Below are 25,533 nucleotides of genomic sequence, written 5' to 3'. Positions count from 1 at the left end.
GAGAGACAAGTGTACAGTGGTTTACAATGACAATACAATCTGTTCCCCTCACATATTTTTTAGTTTTTCTTACATGAACAGATACGATAACACACACACACACACAGGCACACCCACACACACGCTTAAATAAACAAACAAGACAAAACCTAATAAGAAACTGTTAAAGACTAGTAGTTAAACATATGCCATTTTATGACCAAAATACCCCTTTCTCTGCGATTATGACCGCCACCACGGGGCAAAGTCGCATCATAAAAGTGATGCTTGCATCCCCGAAGTTATACCAGACATCATAAACCAGGTCGCAAGCATCACTTTTATGATGCGACTTTGCCCCGTGGTGGCGGTCATAACAAACAAAACAAACACAAACAACAAACCCCAAAACACACAAAAAAAAAAGGGGGGGGGGGGAAGAGATATGATATTAATCAGCTGGTAGAGCGTGTAATGACTTGCAATAGTCTACGAAGGGGCCCCAGATACGATAAAATTCTCTGTATTTCCCTTCGCCACAAGGCCTATCTTTTGCAATTTAAGAAATGACATCACATCTCTAAACCAAAAAGAAACTGAAGGTGGCTTTGAAGATTTCCAAAGGAGTAAGATGCAACGTCTAGCCAAAAGTGATGTAAAGGCTAATATTTTGAAGTGTGTAGGGTCGGTTAGACCAGTGTTGACTGGAAGCCCAAAAACAGCTAGAAAAGGGTCCATGCAGATTTGGGTCCCAAGAGCCTTGGAAAGAATAACTGAATACTGACTCCAGAAGCCATGGAGTCTTGGGCACAGAAAGAACATATGGCCTAGGTCACATGGGGTGGCATGACATCTCTCACACTGATCCATCACTTGTGGGTAAATCTCAGACAGACGAGACTTTGAATAGTAAACCCTGTACAACACCTTGAACTGGATAAGTTGTAACCTGGCACAGGACGTACTATAACGGACATTGGATACTGCCTTCTCCCATTGCTGATCCGAAAAAATTACTCCTAACTCCCGCTCCCAAGCCCCCCTAATTTTAGCAACTGAATGGACATTTAAATCCATAAGTTGTTTATATATTAAAGATATAATTGACTTCTTATTGGGTTTAAGGGATAAGAATTCCTCCCACGGTTGGACATTTGGAAGAAGAGGGTAGGAGGGGAAGAGAGCAGAAGTGCAATGCCGTGCCTGAAAATAACGGAATAGATTGGTAGCCGGAAGATTTGTTTCTGAACACAGGTCTAAAAAAGTTAAGAAAGTACCATCTTTATAGAGATCCTTAAACGTATTAATACCATGATGCTTCCACTGTACATAGGTACCATCAATGAGGCCAGGAGTAAACAGATGGTTCTGCGTGATGGGCATGTGTACTGACGCAGAGATGTACTTAAAATGACTCCTGAATTGTGACCAGACCCTTAGACTAGACTGTACCACGGGATTTTGGGTGAAATGAGAAGGCTTAAGTGGTAGTGGAGAGAACAATAAAGCTTCTAAGGATGAGGAAGTGCACGACAGGCGTTCCAGTTTGCACCACAGCAGTTCTTGAGATTCAAGCCAATGGGTCAATTTGTGAACATGAGAGGACCAATAGTAAAATAAAAAGTTAGGCAAGGCAAGACCACCATCAAATGTCAGTCTCTGTAATAATGATTTCCTCACCCTGGGGTGTTTCCCTCCCCACAAAAACGATGTAACTAGCTGGTCTAACTTTTTGAAAAAAGCTTTAGGTAAAAATATAGGAATACTCTGAAACAGAAATAACAATCGAGGCAAAATGTTCATCTTTACAGCATTGATCCGACCAATTAGGGACAAAGGTAGCGATTTCCATCTCTGAAAATCCGATTGAATTTGAGTCATTAAAGGGGAGAAATTGGAAGAGTATAGAGAAGACAAAGTACGAGTCACGTTAACTCCCAAATACTTAAAGCCGGCAGGGCTAAGTCTAAAAGGAATGTCAGATTGTTTACGTGTAAGACTTAAAGAATTTATGGGGAAACATTCACTTTTAAGAAGATTTATTTTGTAACCTGACAGAGAGCCGAACTTGTTTAATAGAGACACAATCGATGGTATGCTAGATAAGGGATCAGAAACATATAGAAGCAGGTCATCTGCATATAAAGACAATTTTACGTCAAGGCCTGACCGGGAAATACCACGAAAATGAGGAAGAGCCTTCAAAGCTATAGATAGGGGTTCAATTACAATAGCAAAAAGTAGGGGGGACAGGGGGCAACCCTGTCTCGTGCCGCGTGACAATGAGAAGTAGCCAGAGGAAACACCATTTGTATAGACACTGGCTTGGGGTGCCTTGTACAACAGTCGAATCCATGAAATGAATCTGTCCTTGAAACCAAATCTTTGCAAGACCGCAAAGAGAAAGTTCCACTCCACACGATCGAAAGCTTTCTCAGCATCAAGTGAGATAACTACTTCTGAATTAGTGGTCGAGTGTTGGGAAAGAATGACATTCAAAAGCGTGCGGACATTAAAGAACAGCTGGCGGCCTTTAATAAAGCCATTCTGTTCATCTGAAATAATAGTAGGAAGAACCTTTTCAAGGCGAATTGCTAAATTTTAGCCAAGACTTTAACATCAACATTCAGCAGTCAAATAGGCCTATACGAGGTGCAAGACGTAGGATCCTTACCCTTCTTTAAGAGAACAGTAATTAGTGCTTGAGACAATGTAGGGGGCAATAGACCACGTACAAAAGATTCATTATACACTGAAAGAAGTAGTGGGGCTAACTTGTCTACAAATGTTTTTAAAAATTCAACTGAAAACCCATCAGGTCCTGGTGCCTTACTATTGTGCATGGTCTTGATTGCATGCACAATTTCATCCAACCTAAAAGGGGCATCTAATTGTTCAGCTATAACAGGATCGACAGTGGGCATTATAAGACCGTTAAAAAAGGAATCCATCTCAGAGGCGTCAGCAGCAGATTCAGATTCATATAGGGAGGAATAATACGTCTTAAACACCTCGTTGACTTCCTTTGAATCAGAGACCAAGTTGCCTGCCGCATCTTTAATTTGAGAAATTAATCGAGAAGAGGCCTGACGTTTTAACTGATGGGCCAAAAGCCTTCTGGGCTTATCACCATGTTCATAATAAGTCGCACGCGCACGAAGTAAGAGACGTTCAGCATCTGCCGTAGAAAGTAAATCAAATTCGGTCTGCAAGTCAAGTCGTCTTTTATGCAAATCAGGAGTGGGACTGTCAACAACCTGTCTATCTATGTCACAAATTTGTGTAGTCAAAGTTTGAAGTTTGGCTTTGTGGCTTTTAGTGGAATGGGCAGAGAAAGAAATTATTTGCCCACGCACATATGCCTTAAGAGATAAGATAAGATAAGATAAGATAACCTTTATTAGTCCCACACGTGGGAAATTTGTTTTGTCACAGCAGGAAGTGGACAGTGCAAAAGTTATGAGGCAAAAATTAGAATACAATAAGAATAAATACAGTACACAACTGTACAGAATAGAATAAAATAAAATACTATATACAGTAGAATAAAATAAAATAAATATACAATAAGATAAAAATAGAATACAAATACTATATACAACTGAGTAAAAATACAACGATGACAGAAAGGATTATTGCACTTAGTATTATTGCATATGTATGGATGTGTGTGCTTGATCAGTTGAAGTCTTTATTATGGAGTCTGACAGCAGTGGGGAGGAAAGACCTGCGAAATCTCTCCGTCCCACACCGTGGGTGCCACAGTCTCCCACTGAAGGGGCTGCTCAGTGCTGTCACAGTCTGCTGCATGGGTTGGGAGATGTTGTCCATCAGGGATGACAGCTTAGCTGCCGTTCTCCTGTCACTCACCACCTCCACTGGGTCCAGAGGGCATCCTAGAACAGAGCTGGCCCTTCGGATCACCCTGTTCAGTCTCTTCCTGTCCCCAGCAGAGATGCTGCCGCCCCAGCAGACCACACCATAAAAGATAGCAGAAGCCACAACAGAGTCATAGAATTTCTTCAGGAGTGGGCCCTCCACTCCAAACGACCTGAGTCTCCGCAGCAGGTACAGCCTGCTCTGCCCTTTCCTGTAGAGGGCGTCTGAGTTATGAGTCCAGTCCAGTCTATTGTTCAGATGAACACCAAGGTACCTGTAGCTGTCCACAGCCTCAATGTCCATACCTTGGATGTTCAGTGGTTGCAGTGGAGAATGCTTGTGCCTGCGGAAGTCTACCACCAGTTCCTTGGTTTTACTGGCGTTGATCTGGAGGTAGTTCAGCTGGCACCAGTCCACAAAGTCTTGGGTCAGACCTCTGTACTCCTTGTCGTCCCCATCAGTGATGAGGCCGACTATTGCAGAGTCATCAGAGAACTTCTGCAGGAAGCACTGGGTGGAATTGTGGGAGAAGTCTGCAGTGTAGATGGTGAAGAGGAACGGAGCCAGAACCGTTCCCTGTGGGGCCCCCGTACTGCAGACGACCCTGTCCGACACACAGCCCTGAGTCCTCACATACTGTGGTCGGTCGGTGAGGTAGTCCAGGATCCAGGTAGTGAGGTGATGGTCCACTCCAGAGTTCACCAGCTTGTCCTTTAGAACCGAGGGAAGAATGGTGTTGAAGGCACTGGAGAAATCAAAGAACATGATTCTCACAGTGCTTCCAGCGGTCTCCAGGTGAGCGAGGGAACGATGTAGGAGGTGAATGACGGCATCATCCGCTCCAATGCCAGGCTGGTAGGCAAACTGAAGTGGGTCCAGTGATGAGCTTATTAGGCGCCGAAGCTGAGCCAGGACCAACCGCTCCAGGGTCTTCATCAGGTGGGATGTCAGAGCCACCGGCCTGTAGCTGTTGAGGTCCTTGGGGCGTGAAGTCTTTGGCACTGGTACAACACAGGAGGTTTTCCAGAGCTGTGGAACTCTTCCCAACCTCAGGCTCAGGTTGAAGAGGTGCTCCATCACCCCACACAGTTGATCCGCGCAGGACCTGACGACCCTCGAGCTGATGCCATCTGGACCCGCTGCCTTCTTGCCATTAATCCTCCTCAGTTCCCTCCTAACCTGGGTGGTTGAGAGAGACAGGCTGGAGCCTTGTGTTGAGTGTGTATTGGATGCTGTTGTTGGGGGTGGGGGGGAGTGAGCAGGGTGAATAGAGGAGGTGTGAAGTGTCTGAGGTGGAACAGCAGCAGTGGGGGTGGGTGAGTCTGCAGCCGATGTTGCAGACTGCCTCATGGCTGAGTCAAATCTGTTGAAGAAATGATTCAGTTCATTTGCCCATCTCACATCCCTCCCAGGCAGAGAGTTCTGCTGTTTGTGGCCCGAGATGGTTCTGAGGCCTCTCCAGACTTCACCAACGTTGTTTTGTTGAAGCTGGTTCTCCATCTTCTGCCTGTAGCTCTCCTTCCCATTCCTTATCAGTCCCCTCAGCTCTCTCTGCACCCTTTTCAACTCTTCTTTGTCTCTGGATTTGAAGGCCCTCCTCTTCTGCTTGAGGACGGTTTTAATTTCTGGGGTAATCCAAGGTTTGTTGTTGGAGAAACACCGTACAGTCCTGGTAGGTACAGTGTTATCCACACAGAAGTTTATATAGTCAGTAATGCATGTAGTAAGGCTGTCGATGTCCTCACCGTGGTCATCACAAATCACCTCCCACACAGTCGACTCAAAACAATCCTTAAGAGCCTCCTCGCTCTCCTCTGACCATCTCTGTACTGTGCGGGTGGCTGGTGGCTCCCTGCGCACTAAGGGCTCATACACAGGGACAAGGTGCACCAGGTTGTGATCAGATCTGCCCAGGGGAGGGAGAGGTGATGAACTGTATGCCTCTTCTGCATTGGCATACAGTAAGTCCAGTGTTTTATTGACTCTGGTTGGGCAGGTCACATACTGGGTGAAGGTGGGCAGTGTGGAGTCCAGTGAGGCATGATTGAAGTCCCCTGATATTATGAGAAGGGCTCTCGGTGATTGTGTTTGCAGTCTGCTGACCACAGAGTGGAGAGAGTCACAGGCTGCATCCGCGTTGGCCGAGGGGGGGACATACGCTGTTATCGCGATAACATGCGAGAACTCCCGGGGCAGGTAGTACGGACGCATGCTAACGGCTAACAGCTCAATATCTCTGCTGCAGAGTTGCTCTTTTACAGTGATGTGCCCAGGGTTACACCATCTGTCGTTCACAAAAACTGCCAGTCCCCCTCCTTTCCTCTTACCGCTGTCTCTGGTCCTGTCCACTCGCAGCAGCTGGAATCCCGGTAGTGTCACGCTTGTGTCCGGAGTTAGCGATGTTAGCCACGACTCCGTTAGCATCATGATGCTACATTGCCGGTACTCCCTCTGTGACCAGGTTAGCGACATGAGCTCATCCATCTTATTGGGCAAAGATCTTACGTTTCCAATAATTACAGAAGGAAGAGATGGTCGATAACGTCTCCTTCTCGGGCGACGGCGCTCCTTCCCAGCACGACACCCCCGTCTTTTCCTCCTCAGCTCGCTGGGAATATCGGGTCTGTCCGCCGGCAGTACCGCTGCAGGACTCAGCGCTAACAGCTGATCCTTACTGGAAACAAAGGATCTCTGCTCTGGGTCCCCAGACACGGGTGAAAAAAGTAGAAATAAACTGAGAAAAACGACCAGGACTAGCACAAAACGGTAGAACATGGTTGCAGAGTCTAATTACTAATACGTTAGTTATAAAAAAATTACGAGAAAAAAGATAAGAAAGAAAGAAACTCAGAATGAGCAGAGCTGCTGTAACAGGCTGCCGCACACGGGGGGCGCCGGAAGGGATTCCCAAAGTAATGACCTCGTAACAGTATCGCTGTCGTTAAACACCATAAATTCATCAATTGCGGATTTGATAAAGGTAACAAACCCCTCATCCGAAAGCAACAAAGAGTTAAATCTCCAGGGTGAGGAAAAAGAGGACTGGGCTATGAGCTTGATGTCAACGCTAAGTGGTGCGTGATCGGAAATGACAATAGGATGATATGTAGATGACAGTACTTTTGGAATAAGGGAACCGTCCACAAAAAAATAATCAATCCGCAAAAAGGACTGATGTACCTGAGAAAAGAAAGAGTACGCTCTGGTAGTAGGGTTAGAAAACCTCCAGGGATCTACAAAACCATTCTGAGACATAAACTCTGAAATAGACTTGGACATAGAGGATTGGGTCAGGGTCCAAGGATTCGAGCGATCTAAGGCAGGATCAATAACACAGTTTAAGTCACCACCCAATATCAAAAGATGAGTATCAAGGGAAGGGAGACTACTCAAAAGTGCATCTGTAAAACCTGGATTATCAAAATTTGGCGCATACACATTGACGAAGAGGACGGGTACATTGTACATGGTGCCTACAACAACCAAATATCTCCCGTTTTTGTCAGCTTTAATCTCAGAGGCTGTAAACTGTACCCTTCTGTTTATTAAGATCGCCACCCCCCTGGCTTTTGAATTAAACATTGAATGGAAAGTATGACCCACCCATGGGCACCTGAGCCTAAGATGATCCCGATTTCGCAAATGGGTCTCTTGCAAAAACATTACATCACTCTTTAAACGTTTAAGATGCGAGAATATTTTAGATCGTTTAATTGGGCTATTCATACCTTTGACATTCCAAGTTAAAAATCTAATACCACAATTGCCTAAGGACTGACCTGAAGTACTGGTCATTGCAGAAAGATAAAAGAGAAAATACTTATTTCTTCACCCCCAAAGAAAGAACAAGTGGGAAAAACACACTCACACAAACACACAACGCAAACCCACAACAACAGAAGTACAGCTTCAGAATAAAAATAATAATAACACGTCAAACACACCCTCCCGCCTCCCCCCTGCACAGCAAAAGCCCCCATCCCCAAACGATGGAGACGGCAGTGCACGCTCCCACCCGGAGCAATCTGAACAAAAACGCTCCCGACTACGAAACGAACCGTGTCAAACCAAAGCTCCAACAGAGTTATTTCTCAATAGATTAAAAGGCACAAATAAAATAAAAATAACCCAATTATATTTTACTATTAGACAGGTAAAACAAAACAAGTGTTTGGCAGAGTAACAAACTTAGCTTACCACAATGATGTTTGGATTTGGATCATGCGCTATTTCAAACAAACAAACATTGTCCCGCTATATTTTTTATCGCGTGGTTATTGTCTTAATATATTCCTTGGCCTCATCTGGCGAGACGAAGTCGCGCTGCATTCCTTGATAAGTGATCCGCAGTCTTGCCGGATAGAGGATCCCAAATCGGACTCCCTGGATGCCGCGAAGCTGGCGACGGACCTCGTTGAAAGCCGCACGGGCCCGCGCTGTCTTAGCGGTGTGGTCGGGGAACACAGAAATGGTCATATTATTTATCTGCACCCTCTGCAGCTCCCTGGCCTTCTGGAGAATCCTAGCACAGTCCGCGTAATAGTGCAGCTTCACAACCATAGCACGGGGGCGTTCACCGGTGTTAGGTTTGGGGGCCAAAGTTCGGTGGGCTCTGTCTACAAGCGGCTCCTTCCCAAGCTGAAATGCCTCCATCAACAGCACGGACACATCTGTAGCGGACAGGACGTTCTCCTCTGGCACACCAACAATGCGTATATTATTGCGGCGAGACCTGGACTCCAAATCCTCGCATTTATTCTCCAATTTGGCCAACTCCTTTGACATCGCATCCACTTTGGCTTGGAGGTTGTTAAGGTTCAAAATATTGGGGATGGAGACAAGAGAAAAAACCACAATAACAACACTGGTCCGGCCGGGTTGAGTCAAACGATGATTTTAATGAACACACGCGTGGGAGATGGACACTGATGCAGACAGCCTCAAAATCTCAAAATGGTGGAGCATTGCTCAAACTTTTATAGCCTCTGGTGCCTCCACCTTATCATACAAAGCCTAAACATTCACATGCTTTCTCTCACACAGCGCCTGAGCTACGACCTTGGCTCCCTGTTTATCTGCTCCTGCTGAAATGGGGCAGAAAACTCCAGCACACTCTGTTCTCTTCTACTCAGACAAATTAGATTTCTTATAACTCAGCAGTATAATGCATCATAAAACAATATCCTTCATTCACAACAGGTCAGCAGTTTAATGTAATGCAAATCAGTTTAACTAATGTAATAGTTATCAGCTTCTTCTAATTCAGGAGAATAATGCAAACTAAAACTACATAATAATTCACAATCTTTAATTAGGGGTATAACATGGCATAAAATAATATTATAATCTAACAATTCCCCCTGATGAGGTCATTAGAATAATGACCTCACAAACACCCTTCAATTCAGTGTGGCCGGGTTCATCTCTTCTCACTCCTGAGGTCCTTTGTCCCCCTGAGGGGCGAACCATATGTGGGATGACCTCTGTGTTTGCGCAATTCAGATGCAAGAAAAACTATGATTCCAACAGTAGCAGGTCCAGATGACACTCTCCTTGTCTCCCACTGCTTTCAGCCTTTATTCTATTGCTGCAGCTACCAGTGTCGTCCAGTTGGGTGATCCTCTGCTCTTCATTCTTCAACCTTAGGGGTTAGACAACCCTTCAGTCGTAACACAGATCAGGGGATTATTCTGCCCCGATTTCAAACAACGATCTGTGTATTCTCCAGAAAAAGGAACAGGAAGGTGTCCCCTTTTTGCCCAAAAGCCTCTCGAACTTCGTTGGTCTGGTGTTCCCGGATTTCCGCCAACCCCTTCATGGTTATTGCTGTGTTTATGGGATCCATCCTTTTGTGGTGACTAGCTGGAGCCCAAACGCCATGACCCTCGGACCCAGTTGATGTCTCGGCAGTCACTGTGTCTGACTCTGCTACGGAGGATCCTCGCATCTCTGTGACCTCGTCTGGTGTCTGTTCCTTGCTCTGTAAGAGACAGAAAACCAAAACACCTCTCTTCCTAACCCTAATAATCTAATGTTGTTATCTACTGACCTTCTAGTGATTCAGAATTGGTCTAAAACATTCAGAATGTCCCAGGGACTTATTCTAATCATATCTTGTGTGTGTGTAAGCAAGTTTGCATTTAGCCCTCTGCACTCAAGGCATTTCCTACACTTTATCAGTCCGGACAGCCACGCCGAACGAAGCTTCTGACCTTCAAAAGGCCGAGTGCCAACTCGTTATAAGCACATTTGCAAGGTGTGTCTGAAAATTATTGAAACCCCTCTTTTTAACAAAAGACAAAAAATTAACAAATCTTCTAAGCGCTATTCAGTTCATTTCAATGAGTAATGATTAAACATGAAAGTGATAGTTTATGCTTTTTCACTGATTCTCTAAAAGGTCCGTCTTCTCGGACCGCTATTAGCTTAAGCTTTACCATTCCTAAGGTATTAAAGACACAAATGAAGTTATAAAATGTTCAAATAATCCTTGTTTGATGTTAAAGCTCAACCTTCCCCCCCTTTTTTGACACATTCCAACGTGTCAAATCAACGGAGCTAGAACATTCAAAAAAAAGTTAGGCAGCTACAAAGTTTCCCAGACTCTTATGGTGATCCGCGTGTAACGTTCTGACTCAGGTATTTAATATGTTAATAAATCTCGTTTAATTAACTGCCACTATTTAAACTAACTTTAAAGACCTAATTTAAGAAAAGATCACAAAGAATAACATGATATCAGTGTTTTGTAAGCGCGTGCGGCCCTCCATGCTCGAAGCCTTTTCCCTCAATAGATCAGTCAGACATTCGCGCTGACTGTAGCTTTTAACCCTTATTAACTTGAGCACAACTCTACAATGAGCAACAAGTTGCAATATGTATAAAAATGATCATGGTTACACCTGCAATGAAAAATTATATCATTATCCTAACACCTGTAAATAGAAGATTCATCAGAAGTTATAACAATCACAGGAACACAGATGTTAGTATAAGGTCAAAAGCTTCAATAAATGATCATCGATGCAATGCTTGTTGCATGATTCTCATACAATAATAATGCTGACATTAAAATAACAGTATAACACCCCCTTTTGTCCCCTTACTGACCACAGCAGGGGGATCTTAGTTTTGAATCAGCCATGAATCCAGCTCACCTGATTCATCAGTGAGCTCCACCATCACTGGCGTCTGACAGGGTGGTGCTGCATACTCTTCCTTTAATGTCACTATTTTCAACCTGTTAATTAGAGTGTTTAAACCTGAAGTCGACTACGTCCACAACAAGTCAATACAGCTGTAAATGTGGCCAATTATCAATCTATTACCAATCAATAACAACAGATAACTTCTATTTTATGCATGCTTTTAATTAGAGATGGCACGATACCACTTTTTTATGTCCGATACCGATACCGATATCATAAATTTGGATATCTGCCGATACCGATATGAATCCGATATAGTGTTTTTTAATCAACAAAACTGTTTTTTAAATATCTTGCTGCATTTTGCAAGTCTGCAAGTTCATACTCAAGCTTAAAACAACAACTACACTAAAGCTATTCTGTTATACCTGTATACAAAAAAAATATTTCATAGTTCAGCAATACTGATCAATCTAATAAACTTAGACCTACACCATCCTCCCTATTCTGGTATTTTAAAGAGTACTTAGCGTAAATATTAAGCAACCTAACTAATAGGGTTCCAACTCCCAGCAACAACAAAAATAAATAAATAAAAAATAAGGAACCACCCCTCACGCTCCACCTCATGATGCTTAATCGACGTAATCAACCTTAATTTGATCTTTTCCGTCCACTTCAGATTGAAGTACATCGATGTTTTCCTTGCTTTGCTCCACGTCCTTTTGCGGCTCTGCTGTTCGGCTCTTCTCAGAGGTCAGCTCCTGGCCGAGCCCCCAAGCTGTTAAGGTTCAAAATATTGGGGATGGAGACAAGAGAAAAAACCACAATAACAACACTGGTCCGGCCGGGTTGAGTCAAACGATGATTTTAATGAACACACGCGTGGGAGATGGACACTGATGCAGACAGCCTCAAAATCTCAAAATGGTGGAGCATTGCTCAAACTTTTATAGCCTCTGGTGCCTCCACCTTATCATACAAAGCCTAAACATTCACATGCTTTCTCTCACACAGCGCCTGAGCTACGACCTTGGCTCCCTGTTTATCTGCTCCTGCTGAAATGGGGCAGAAAACTCCAGCACACTCTGTTCTCTTCTACTCAGACAAATTAGATTTCTTATAACTCAGCAGTATAATGCATCATAAAACAATATCCTTCATTCACAACAAGTCAGCAGTTTAATGTAATGCAAATCAGTTTAACTAATGTAATAGTTATCAGCTTCTTCTAATTCAGGAGAATAATGCAAACTAAAACTACATAATAATTCACAATCTTTAATTAGGGGTATAACATGGCATAAAATAATATTATAATCTAACAAGGTGGACAATATCATCCGTGCATGTGGAGAGAGACTGTTCCATCTCCGTAACTGTGCTCCTGAGGCCAGCGAATTCCTGCCGCATGGTAGTTATATCTGAGGAAAGGTCCGTTTTTAGTTGCTGTATGTCGGACCTGATAGACGTGAGATTCTCCGCAAACGCTGCCGTCAGTTCCTTTTTAAACAGTGCTGAAATTTCTTCACGAAGTTCAGAGAGGAGTTCAGCCTTCGTGAATTTTTCCGTAACGACGAGCGGCGTGTCGGGTGACCCAGGCAGTGGCGAAGTTTTACCACGAGGCGGGGATGCAGTGTTAGCAGCAGGCCGCAAGTTCGGCTGAGAGGTGCTTGCGCTCTTATTAACCTTACGCGACATTGTAAACACAAAAAGCAAAAACAGTCTTGTCTCGGAACTATACAAAAAGAAAAAACCCGTCAAAATGTGCCTGGAAATGCTAGATAATAACTAGACTCTGCAGGAGCTACGCTCGGTGCGACCTAAGCCATAGTCACCTAAACCGGAAGTCCATCAGGTATACTCTTAAGTATTTGCTAAACAAATAATTTGCATTATTGAAATGGGCATGTTACGGATTCAAATATTGGGGATGGATACGAGAGGAAAAACCAAAATAACAACACTGGTCGGGCCGGGTCAAGTCAAACGATGATTTTAATGATCACACGCGTGGGAGATGGACACCGTACGCAGACAGCATCAGATCTCAAAATGGTGGAGCATTGATCAAACTCTTATAGCCTCTAGTGGCCCCCACCTAATCATAAAAGCCTAAAAATTCACATTCTTTCTCTCACACGGCGCCTAAGCTACGACCTTGGCTCCCTGTTTATCTGCTCCTGCTGAGATGGGGCAGAAAACTCCAGTATGTTCTGTTCTCTTCTAATCAGACAAATAAGGCGATGACTTTCTGCGAACAGTATTTCTTATAACTCAGCAGTATAATGCATCATAAAACAATATCATTCATTCACAATAAATCAGAAGTCTATGCAAATCAGTTTAACAAATGTAATAGTTATCACCTTCTTCTAATTCAGGAGAATAATGCAAACTAAAACTACATAATAATTCACAATCTTTAATTAAGGGTCTAACATGGCATAAAATAATATTATAATCCCACAGGCACATTTTAAGGCAAGTATAAGTAAAGTAGCCAAAATAAAAAAGTTAAGAGACTGTAGATTATTGGAAATGATAACACATTTAATAAATTACAGTCTAAGCAAAGAGTTACATAAAGCAGGAATGTATGTCAGAGTTATGAAAGCAAGACCCAAATGCAAGACTTCCTGTAGAGTACAATGTGTTTATTTACAGGGAATAAAATGACAACAAGTGCAACAATCTTCCGCGTGTGTTTCTCTCTTCGTGTGCTCGCTCCCGTGCATGACTTCTCCAGTGTTCGTGGTGGTTGTCCTTTTCCTTTCAGTAACTATGAACAACATGCTCCACTTCCTCCACTCGTTTCCGCAACACTTTGGATATAAACACACTGCCGTTAATACACGCAATCCCCTCCACTCGAAACACTATCACAAAGTAGCTGGGAACTGAATGATTTCTCACAACGATCCAGCATCGAGTGAAGCTCAGCTCGTCTGTTAAGTAGCTCTTCAGATTAGGCTGATCAGTAACAGGTGAGTTTCATTCACTTTCAGGTGTGGCTGGCTTAACGGCAGGAAACTCTGCGGGCCTGACGTCTCCAGAAACCCCGGACACCGCTGTACACACACACACACACACCCATCAACTCACAAGTGAAAATGAGGGACGGTGAGTGTTGTGTTGGGCTCTTGAATAAAACTCCCGCTCAAGCGATAACGTGGAGCAACAACAATCTTTCTTTAATACAGCTTACTGTCGTGCTGTTTTACATTAGTGATGTTCGATTCGTGAACGAATCGTTCAATACTCGAGAATCACTTTACTGACTCGTGAATCATGATTCACAAGCCCAACTGACTCACTGACTCATCCCTGTTGCTGTTAGCAAACTAATTCCATTAGTAGAAATATATCTAGCTTATAATTAAAATTGTGGGGGGGGAAACAACAGCCAGTTTCGTAACAAAAGCATTTCTGCTCTGAACTGGAAGAAAAAACCCTGAGTAGAAGCTCACATCAAGAAAATAGCTCCTCGGTTCAGAGTAGCATCGCGCTGCTAACATGCTAACAACACATTTGAGCTACTCACTAGTGATGTGCGGATCGATCCTGAAATATCGATTCCTCCGATACCAATCATTTATGTTCTAGAATCGATTCTCACATTAAAATATCGATATTTTAGTAATTTAGAGTAAATTTGTAGTTTATCATTAACAGGAACACAGTGGAAAGAAACTATAACATTCGGATTGCCTACATTCAAAGGAACTACTTCCTCTTCCGCCTTTCATAGTCATGTGCGAAATACGGCTGTATAAATGTCTCGCAGCCCCTTGGCGTGCGCACTCACAACAATGGCTGAGCGTAATTGTGCGGATGTATTTTACCTCCACAAACAGCTGAGCCGTGGTTTGCAATAAATGTGGCAAAAAAAGTGAGGTGTTGTGGCCATACTTGCCAACCTTGAGACCTCAGAATTAGGGAGACATTCAAAAGGGCTGTTTGGGCGGATAAATATATTTTACAGGGTTTATTTATCGGATAAAATACGTTAAATGTCACCGTTATTATTGGCCGGCCCGGAAACAGCGGGGGTGTCCAAATTCAGAGGCTGCTTCCACCTGAGGACCGGCCTTCGCGGTCTAAAGAAAGCCGGGTAGTACGTCACGAGCTCCCTCGGTGGAGTGAAACTCTGCCGTCTGCTCCTTGCTGTCTAAAATATAACCGGACACTGACGTAAACTCTTCTGTTTAATCAGTTTTCTGTTTGACGTTTATTCAGCTATGTGAAAACCCCGGAGGAACCCTCCCGAGGGAATAATAAAGTTTAATTTAATTTAATCTAATAACTTTAATCTCAGCCAAACCGATTTACTCACGAACAAATAAAACACTGAAAAAGCCAAACAAGAACATTTTTAAGTTATCAAAGTGACTTGTACATCATGTTTAACCCGAGTGGTGAAAGACCGCGGGGGTTTGAAGACGATGTGTCGGTCGGCTCAGATATTTGAAGTTTACACAGCTACATTCTCACCAGAAAATATGTTAAAAGTTTTTTTGCGACCCAGAAAGAGAAAAAAGAGTAATATTAAAACTAAGTCGCTGCCGTCATTGTTGGAAACTGGAATTGGCTGGGCCGCGCTATGAATTCTGCGATATGGTTTTTCAACTTTGTTGTCCGGGTGGAAAATCTGCAGAAAGGTGGGATTCTCCCGGAAAAATCGGGAGGGTTGGCATGTATGGTTGTGGCAACATCACTAACCTTGTCAAACACCTCAGAGTAAATCATATCACAGAATATGACGAGCGTATGTTGAGGCGAACTGAAGAGGAGGAGAGGGACAGGTGCTGCTAGGGTGAGAGTCTCTCACGGAGTCCTTTAGTCCTCCAGGCAGGCAAGGTGTTCAAATAGCACACAACTTTAGTTTTTTTATTTCTATATGATGAACTCTGCATTATTAAGTGATAAGAAGAAGGTATTCTGATGTCCTGTAATCATTATGACGCTATAATTTGAGATACAATAAATAAAATCCGTTTTGTACAAAGTATCGGTATCGGATCAGTATCGTCGATACCACCCTGAATATTACTTGGTATCGGATCGGAAAGGAAATCAGTCGTATCGCACATCACTACTACTCACCCCCTCCCTTCCTGTGCTGAATCGTAAGCATAAGCGAATCACTCAGGACTCGCTCACCCCTCCCTCCTGTGCTGAATCATAGAGCGAACGAATCACTCAGGATTCACTAACGCCCTCCCTCCTGTGCTGAATCAAAGAGCGAACGAACGAATCACTCACTCACTCACCCCCTCCCTCCTGTGCTGAATCATAGAGCGAGCAAACAAATCACTCACTCACCCCCTCCCTCCTGTGCTGAATCATAGAGCGAGCAAACAAATCACTCACTCACCCCCTCCCTCCTGGCTCACAGCTTCTTCTTCTTCTTGGTTGGCAACCAATGTTAAGGCGCATCACCGCCCCCTGGCTCAGAACGCAGTGGACATTTAGATGAGAAAATATATATTTGACACACTTAAGGAAAATACTAATAAAATACAAATAAACAAAATAAATGTTTATTAAGCAATTTTGATAGGAAATTGCTTAATTTTAGAAATGTTTTTGCTCTTTTTTCTCTATAGAATAGTTGTTGTTGTTGTTGTTTTTTAATCATTCATCTTAGCAGTGGGATTTACATGAAAAGGGAAACAAATTAAGTTTGAGTGAAAATGTAAAATTTTTGCACTCTGGTCAACTGACTCAGTGAATCAAATGACTCAAAAACCCGATTCACTTTGGTGAGTGACTCATTAACACTCGATTCAGTAAAAAGAATCAAATTTACCATCACTATTTTACATGCTACCAATTTCCTGTTTAGTGGGTAAGTACTGCCGCCTAGTGGCGCATGATGTACATCAATATAGATTACACCACAGTGAGCAAACACATTCATGGCCACGGCAGGTCGTCAGGCAGGGACGGCAGACCATGACAATATACTGAGCTGATTACTTTTTTTTTTTTTTTTTTTTTTTAAACACAAATTCAAATTCTTTTGGGCTTATCAACCCTAAATCTGAACCTTAATGGCTTGGACTGTGAGTGTTCATTATAGAGCTCAGTTTCCGCCACAACTTTGGTTGTTGCTCTAAAATAGCTGGCTAAGAAGATTTAAAGATTATATAAATAAGAGTACAATCTAAGAATACCTATATGATCTAAAGCTTGATCCAACATGCTGTATTTTTACATGCCTTTTGTAATATCTGCACTCTTTTGGTTAAAGTGTGTCTTCTGTATATTCATGATATGTTTAACCGCATGCAAAAACCACACTGAAAATCTAAAGACTTTAGTTTGTTGCAATTGAAAGAATAAACCTCTACCAAATTACTCTCTTAAAATAACAGTGAAAAACAAAAACAGTGACATGATGCACAAATACATTTTGCCGTGTTAATCACCAAAAGCACACATTCAAACAAAGTTCTGGTCGGTGATGAAAATTTTGAATGACAGAACTCATTCTGTGTATTATAATCTCCTTTTACTTGCTAGAAGTGACTGAAATAAAGGGTTCCCTTGTAGAGGTGGTAAAAGTATAGAATTTTGTTCTTAAGTAGAAATACTACTGCTAAAAAAAAAAAACTCCAGTAAAAACTGAATTACTGATTCAACTTCTTTACTCAAGTAAAATTTAAAAAACAAACAAACAAACAAACAAATACAGGCTCTGAAATGTACTCAAAGTATGAAAGTAAAAATAGCTCTTTGGAGGATTTTTCTCTTACCTAGATTGTTTTTCTAAACAGGAAAATGTGTGCAGTCGGGGGTTAATGTGAGATTCAGTAGGTTGGAGAACCCTAAAATTGGTTGCAATACCTCAGTGTGTGGAAAACAATCATAACTCACAATTGGCATGTCTGCTGTGGCAGACGGAGAGGAGTGGAGAAAGATTGGACCCGAATGCAGTCACTGATAACGGACTTGAATTGAGAGTAAGCCTTTATTACGGCAGAGCAGAATACAAACAAAAGCAAAGGGTGGCAATGAGTAAGCTAGCAAAACCTAAACTGGGAGAAACCTAAAAATAAATAAATAAATAAAGAATAATGACACTAAAGCCCTGCAACATGGGAAATGCAGTTTGCAGACAATCCAGCAACAAACAGGACGACAAAGGGCTTAAATACACAGAGGGATAATGAGGGAATGAGACAGAGGAGGAGAAATCACACACAACGAGACCGGGGAAATAAAACTGAAAACACTAACATAGCACACGAGACTGTAAAAGTCTCTGAGCAGTCGTTACCTTTGAATCTAACCTCTCTTCTTCCTCTCCTGTCCTGTCTTTCTTATCTTTCTCCATCTCTGAGTGAAGTTGGCTCTCTTTCTGTTCTCTCCCTGTGAAATACAGCAGCTGGACCTTTAGCTAGCAACACACTTTGAAACAAACTGCACACAAACACTTTGTGTGTTTGTGATGTTTGTTGAGCTGAGAGGAAAGTTGCATTGGAAATTAACTGACACTTAAAAACATGGTGGCTGTAGCTCAGGTGGCAGAGCAGGTCAGCCACTAATCAGAAAATCGGTGGTTCGATCCCAGGTTGCCTCCTGGCTGCATGCCAGGAGGGTAAGATACTAACCCCATGTTTGCCTACTGGTGGTGGTCAGAGGGCCTGGTGGCGCTAGTGTCCGGCAGCCTCGCCTCTGTCAGTGCGCCCCAGGGCAGCTGTGGCTACAACGTAGCTTGCCATTGCCTGTGTGTGAATGGGTGAATGACTGAATGTTGTGTGAAGCGCTTTGGGGTCCTTAGGGACTGAGTAAAGCGCTATACAAATGCAGGCCATTTAAAAAACAATCACTTTTAATCCCTGACTTTGACACATGTCGTCTTTTTTTTTTTTTTTTTATTTATCCACTGGTGATTAATAAACAAACAAAGGTCCGCAGTGACGAGATAATAACTCCCCCCCGAATGCATTACAGCCAAAGTAATGAGCTTGTTTTGAAAACGTAATAAGTAGAAAGTACAGATATTTGTTTGAAACTGTAGGGAGTAAAACTAAAAAGTAGTCAGAAAAATCAGTTTCCTTGACATCTGCCTTTGTCTGTTGTTCAGAATGCTGACATCTGTTTCCTGTTGGGTTAGGATGATAAAAACAATGTTTATGCTATTGTCACAAGTAAATGCTATAATGTCAAGTTCCATGTGTCTCTTACTGGCGACTGACAGCACACAGCATATGAGATGAAGGAGGGGTGGTGAATCCCACAGCTGGTGTGAGATCCAGTTCATCCTCTGTGATTCCAGGTGGAGGAGTGAAATGAAAGCGCTGAATGAGGGAGGTGAAGAAGAGGAAGAGCTCCATCTTAGCCAGACCTTCTCCGAGACACATCCTGCGACCTGCAAATGCAAAGAGTTTACACTCATTTAAACGAATCATGTCTGCGCTAGTGAGAATTTTCTCAAAAAAGCCTGACAAAGTTGTCATACCTGCAGAAAAGGGCATGAAGGCATCTCTCCTGACAAATTGACCCTTTTTGTCCAGAAAATGTGAAGGGTTAAAAGTGTGTGGGCTCTCCCATTCACTCTCATCATACAGGACAGAGGTGAGAAGGGGAAACACAATAGTTCCCTGTGGGAAACAGAAGATTTCTCATGTAGATGTACATCTACAGAACTAGTTCAGGTTATCAGAAGTAAATCAAGATGTTAAAATATATTTAGGTACAGCAGCTGACCTTTTTGATAAAGTATCCCTTGAAGGTGACATCTTGGCTAGTTTGGTGAGGAACAGACATGGGGACAATATTCGCCAGTCTCTGAGTCTCGTGAATGACTGCATCAGTGTACGGCAGGTTTTTCCGGTCATCTACACAAACTTGTCGGCTTCCTACTACCCGGCTCAGCTCCTCGTGGACCTGCTCTGCAGAGACAAAATAAAGAAACAAATTTGTCCACATTAGTTTTAACAGATCTGCTAAAACGTGTAAAAATAAATAAATAAATAAAAAATCTAAAATTATACACAGAATATTGTTATGGTGCACATTGTTTGCATATGAAATGCTGTGTATTTATTTACCACTGACTGGTAGTGGTGGTGGTTGTTTTGCCTTTTCCCTCTGATATCACCTGCTGACATGTCAGTAAACCCATAACTGAAGTCATTGGTCTTGTAGCCCAACAGGACACTGAACTCTATATACGTATTTATGTGTTATCACCTTATATAAATATCAACTATGTGTGTTGGAAAGGCTGTCGACTGTGTTCGAGAGCCCCCTTGTGGCGAGAGAGTTGAACTATTGAGAACATGGTCCAGAGCATGTAGGTTAAGCTAACACATAGCAAGAGGCACCTTGTAAACTGACTCAACAGTGGACGTCTAGGCATAGTGTGAGTTGTGTGCGTCTCTAAAGAACTGTGAGTAGACATCTTGATTGAATCCTTATTATAATCAGCATTCTGTATATGTTTTGTTTACAGACCACACATATGGGCTCAAATTGTGGGCATAAATATTTTGTACTCTTAAATCAAATGTGTAGTTGTGAACTGAGTTTTGTAAGTGTGTAAGTGTGTGTGTAAAAAAGATTTGTGTTTGTAAAAAAATATTTACACAGTTACAAATTTGTTTGTTAAGGTCTGGTTACAACGGTGGCCCTGAGAAGCCAAACGGACTGCAACTTACACCAGCAATAAGAAAAACGTTGCAAAAGCACACAAAACACAACGGAAATAGGAAACAAGAAAACAAAAATAGGAAAGAAAAAAAAAACCACACACACACACACAAGGGAAGTGTTTCTGGGGAGACAACCTGACGGACCAGTTGCAGGAACCGAAAAAATGGTGTGTTTTATCATGATTCATATAATACTGCTGACGTATTTTCAGACTAATAGTTAGGCTAACACACTTACCTCTCATCTTTTCTTTCCTCACAAAACCGATAGATCCTTCACTTCTTCTAAGTGTGTCCCAGCGCAATTCTTAGCATAATTTGGTTCCTGCAACTGGTCCGTCGGGTTATTGTCTCCCCAGAAACACTTCCCTTGTGCTTTTGGAAATCTGTTTTTTCCTATTTCCGTTGTCGTTTTTCCTATTTCCGTTATTTTTTGTGTGCTTTTGCAGCGTTTTTCTTGTTGCTGGTGTTTTCTTAAGTTGCAGTCCGTTTGGCCTCTCAGGCCCACCGTAGAGGTTACAGATACAAAGCAAAAACCTGCGTATTAAACTCTACACTTAAGTTCCCTGGCTATGTGTGACTTTCTTCTTATGAGTAGGAATTTTGTCCCAATTTTTCTGCCTTTCACCTGATTGGTCAATGTCGTGTCAATCATAAATTTAACAATCCAGTCAGAGAATAGATGGGTTTGGGGTGCTTTGCTGAGCTTCAGGTCCTGGAAGGGTAATGCAGTTTGAAGCTGGAGGATCTCTATATGAATATCCTAAGCTAGGTCCCTTAACTTTTGGCAGCTACTGAAAGGATAAAGTTGTGCTATACCAGAAATACCATTATTACTTTAGTATTGAGCCCATACACAGACCCCACCTACGAGTTGTACACCACCCCTGTAAGCCTGTGGTTGCATCACTGTGCTGTTGTGTTAAAGAATAACAGCAAATAAGGAATAACCTTATTTGTGCGTCCTGTGTGTTCTGACCGACACCCCAAGGTGAACACCATTGTTATTCAACCAACGCCTATACAGTCCTGGGTGAAACCCAAATTAACAGTGTGGTATTTCTTATCACCCACATTCTTTTGAGGTGAGACTTGCATGTCTTGTCCAGTTCCTTACCCTGTATGTGTGGGTATTTAGCCATTAACAGCAAACCCCATCTCAGTGTGGCTGCTGTGGTGTCAGTGCCAGCAGCAAACAGGTTGCTCACTGTGAATGTCAAGTTCTCCTCATTGTAGTGAGTATCCAAAACACAGGAGTCCTAAAAGAAATAACACTCACATTGCTTATTGCTATCAAACCTAAAGTGTAAATAATATTATCATAATTTTAAAAAAACAAAAAAAACAACACACAGTCTTACTTCTTCTTTCTGTTTCCGAATCAGAAAACAGTCCACAAGCCCTCGGCACAGTCCAGGCTCCAGAGTCTCTTTCAGATGCTTAATTAAATTCTTTATATCTCTGACATTCATCTCAACATTTTTTAACACCACCTGGCGATTTTTTATCCAACCGAACAGCCGAGGAAACATGTTAAAAAGCTGCAGGAGAAAAAAAAAAAAAAAAAACCTTAAACAAAGCTTATTCCAAGTAAATACACTGAATTATTAGAAATAAAATTAAATACATTTTACTTTGTCATATGACACATGTTATAGTTTAAATATTTAAAAAAAAAAAAAAGATTAAAGTCCACACATTATTATTACACATTGTTTCACCAAATCCTGGTTTTCATTTTTATGAAAGCAGCGATGACTTGACCTATTTTAAAATTCCCCTCACAGAAATAATTTAAATAAAAAATAACAAAGTTACTGTTGCTGTGCATCTAAAGATATCTGATATTTTCAAGTAGCTTTACCATCTAATTCCTTAATGACTATCGGTGCATATCGTGTCATATATACATTTTATTGTATCTCATGATTAAGAATTACTGCCTTTGCATCAATGAGCATTAATAACAATAATAAAAATTTAAAAAAAAAAGATTGTGAAAAAGCAAATAGTCAGATTTCCAATGCACCACAGAGCCAGATTTGCTAATGGCAGCGCTACAGCTTTGGCTCTAGCCTGTGTTTCTTCACTGAATGTTTAGAGCCTTGTTATTGTAGGGAGTTGTGTATGCCTTCCAGAGAGCCATATCGATGGGGACTTTAGCCCCTGGGATCCCTGTTCAGCCAGGCAGGTCACGAGGTGGAGGCCGGACAACAATCGGCAAAGTCAGATAAGACAGACATGAGATGGATCAGTTATCAGGCCATCCTGACTCCCCGAAAAGCCTTCAGTTGATCCAAAATGCTACAGCGAGAGTATTGACTGCAAGCATTCTCCCATATTCGCTTGTCTTCACTGGCTTCCTGTTAAATCCAAAGTTGAATTTAAAATCCTTTCACTTACAAAGTCTTGAACAATCAGGCCCAGTCTAATCTTATAGACCTCATAGGACCACATAGCACTGCTGGTTTACTTGTGGGACCTAGAGTATTCAAAAGTAGAATGGGAGCCTAAGATACGAAGCACGTAGTAAACATCAGGTCATGAGGCCTGTTTGTTGTTGCTAATTTAATTTAATTTATAAGATTTTAGTCTCACAGAATTTTCTACTTCCATATATGAATGTATGTGATCGTGGCCAACTTCACCAACTCATCGAATCTGTCAAAAAGCCAACCTGGACTGATGCAGAACCTGAGACACATATGGTTTGATTGGCTCGCTTCACCATGTTCTTGAATACAGGGTCACCGTAGTCAAATCTGCTTCCGAACACAATAGAGGAGATAATGTTGGCTGTTGCATAATTTATTGGAAGAGCTGTATCAAAAGCATTTCCTGTAAAATTGATACACAAGAAAAAAAAAATCTAAAATAAATAAATCCATACATGGGCTAACAGACATGCACAATATAACATTTAGAGGTGTGCTAATTTAAAAAAAAATCATTTAAATTGCAGTTCATGGTTCGTGTACTTTTGCCATACCTTTATGATCTTCAATCACTTGAATCAGATAGCCACACTCCTCCAGGATTTTACCCTGAGTAAGTCTTTTGCCCATCCCAAAGTCTTTGAGGGTGGCGAGGGCAAAACGTCTCAGCTCTTTCCACGATTCTCCATTTGCAAACAAAATTCCTACAAAACATAAAATCCTTTATTTTAAAAACTCAATTAACTGATTTTTATGATATGGAAATAGAAACATGCTGACAAGGCTTAAACCACCAGTAAGGAAGGGCTGAAAACAATGAGTATTTTTAAAATTTTTAACTTTTGAAGTAGTTTTTGTTTTTGAATATATCACATTTTGTACCCCCCAAAAAGTCAATTCTGTTCATCTGGATGTAGTGTTTTTACTAAATTACAGTACATTTGCATTTGTCTTTTTTTCCCCTAAATAGTTTAAAATTGTACATGTGACTCTATTGTATTGAAATTAGCACCGCTGACTAAAAATGTCAGATTCATGATCATTGGTCAATGAACATTATTTATAAAGCTGGGGAATCTTGCAGTCAGCTGAGACTGTAGAAGTCACTTGGATGAGTGACAAAACGTTTATCCCACAGAAAACGCTGTCGAGATGAACAGGATCAACTTTTTGGGATTTCCTTACCTGGACGATTGAAGCAATTTCATAATAAAAGTGCTGTATTGCATAGTTTACTACACAAACAGGGTCACATCCTCACGGAAGACATTCAACATTAAAGGAATATGTAGCACTAAACTTATATTAACTTTTTTTTTAAAATTCTGGATGGAGAGGAAACCTGTATTTCATGAAGTCATGTGAGTCACAGCAGCTATAAGTGCTGTTGGTTATTTCTGAGAAGCCAGGTATCATATGTTGACCGGACTATTTGTGATAGTAAAATGAAACAGAATAAATGGTATTATGAAAGAATTTCATACCATGACCTCTGCTCAGGTCCTTAAATAGCGGGGAGACGTTGCGCTCTCCAAACTCCACTGCATAGTTAACCAGTGCCTCTCTGACTGCTTCGTACCCAGCCAAGACCACAACCTTGTTGGTTCCTAAATAAACTGTAAATACTGACCCATATGTCTTTGAAAGCTGGAAGAATAAAAATTAAGCAAAAGACAACTGAAATAGCATTAAATACATTGCAATCTTTCATTAAAGCTGCTCCTTTTGAACGAGAAGACAGCCTGATTTACCTCATGCAGAGTTTTGTAGGGTCTCTTGAGGTCAATTTGCAACAGGTTGCCTAGCAGAGGCAGAGGTCTCGGTCCTGGGGGTTCCTTCCTTCTTTCCTTAGAAATGTAATTGACAGATAGGAGATAAAGAACAAGCAAGAGAACAGCAGCAGCCAGCACGGTGGTGGAACTGGAAAAGTTAAAATCTACAAAAAGTGCCATCTCCGTCTGGTGTCAGTGGTTTTTCTCTGTGTTACTTATGTGAAAACTGCTAGAGCTTCCTTGTAGGGACTCCCATGATAGGTTTAGCATCCATGTTCCCGCCCCTGAGATGCATATCTCATCTGTGCATTAGGTAACTCCCCCAGTGATTTAATTACAGGAACTTGTTTTGCCAGAGCAAGTGAGAGCTGCCTCACCCTTCAAAAAGCCACAGCTATGTTTTTTTAGGGTCAGCAATGTTTCAGTTACCGGGTTGCTATTTATCACACAGAGACATGTAGAAGATTGAGGTCTGTTAGGCGCCACCTCTGTCCCCTGGGGCTCCACCTTGTTTATGCTCATGGTGGCTTTTGGAACATTTTAACACAGTTATCTGATTTAAAAAAATATATCGCTTGCTGTGTGATACAGCTCATCCTTCCTTTGGGATTAATAAAGTATGCTGATTCTGATCTAAGTTTGGGGAGTGGAATTC

At 41.9% G+C, this 25,533-nt stretch overlaps 1 protein-coding gene across 1 annotated transcript; it reads right to left on the bottom strand.

The window, feature by feature from the left end:
- Nucleotides 1-17,730: 17,730 nt before the first annotated feature.
- On the bottom strand, nucleotides 17,731-25,058 carry LOC146576177 (cytochrome P450 2K1-like). The gene is made up of 9 exons (XM_085271259.1): nucleotides 24,858-25,058; nucleotides 24,591-24,753; nucleotides 23,661-23,810; nucleotides 23,349-23,509; nucleotides 22,033-22,212; nucleotides 21,789-21,930; nucleotides 19,725-19,909; nucleotides 19,477-19,618; nucleotides 17,731-19,386 (listed from the first exon to the last, which is right to left on the bottom strand). The coding sequence occupies exons 1-9, from the start codon at nucleotides 25,056-25,058 to the stop codon at nucleotides 19,199-19,201; spliced, it is 1,512 nt and encodes a 503-aa protein (XP_085127385.1). The 3' UTR covers nucleotides 17,731-19,198.
- Nucleotides 25,059-25,533: the final 475 nt, after the last annotated feature.

This window comes from Mchenga conophoros, linkage group LG4 (assembly GCF_057382185.1).
Source record: "Mchenga conophoros isolate Kocher_MC1m ecotype Shallow Benthic linkage group LG4, M_conophoros_male_GT1.1, whole genome shotgun sequence".
Lineage (NCBI taxonomy): Eukaryota > Metazoa > Chordata > Actinopteri > Cichliformes > Cichlidae > Mchenga > Mchenga conophoros.
The sequence above is the reverse complement of the archived record's forward strand: the minus strand, read 5'-3'. Positions and strand labels throughout refer to the sequence as shown.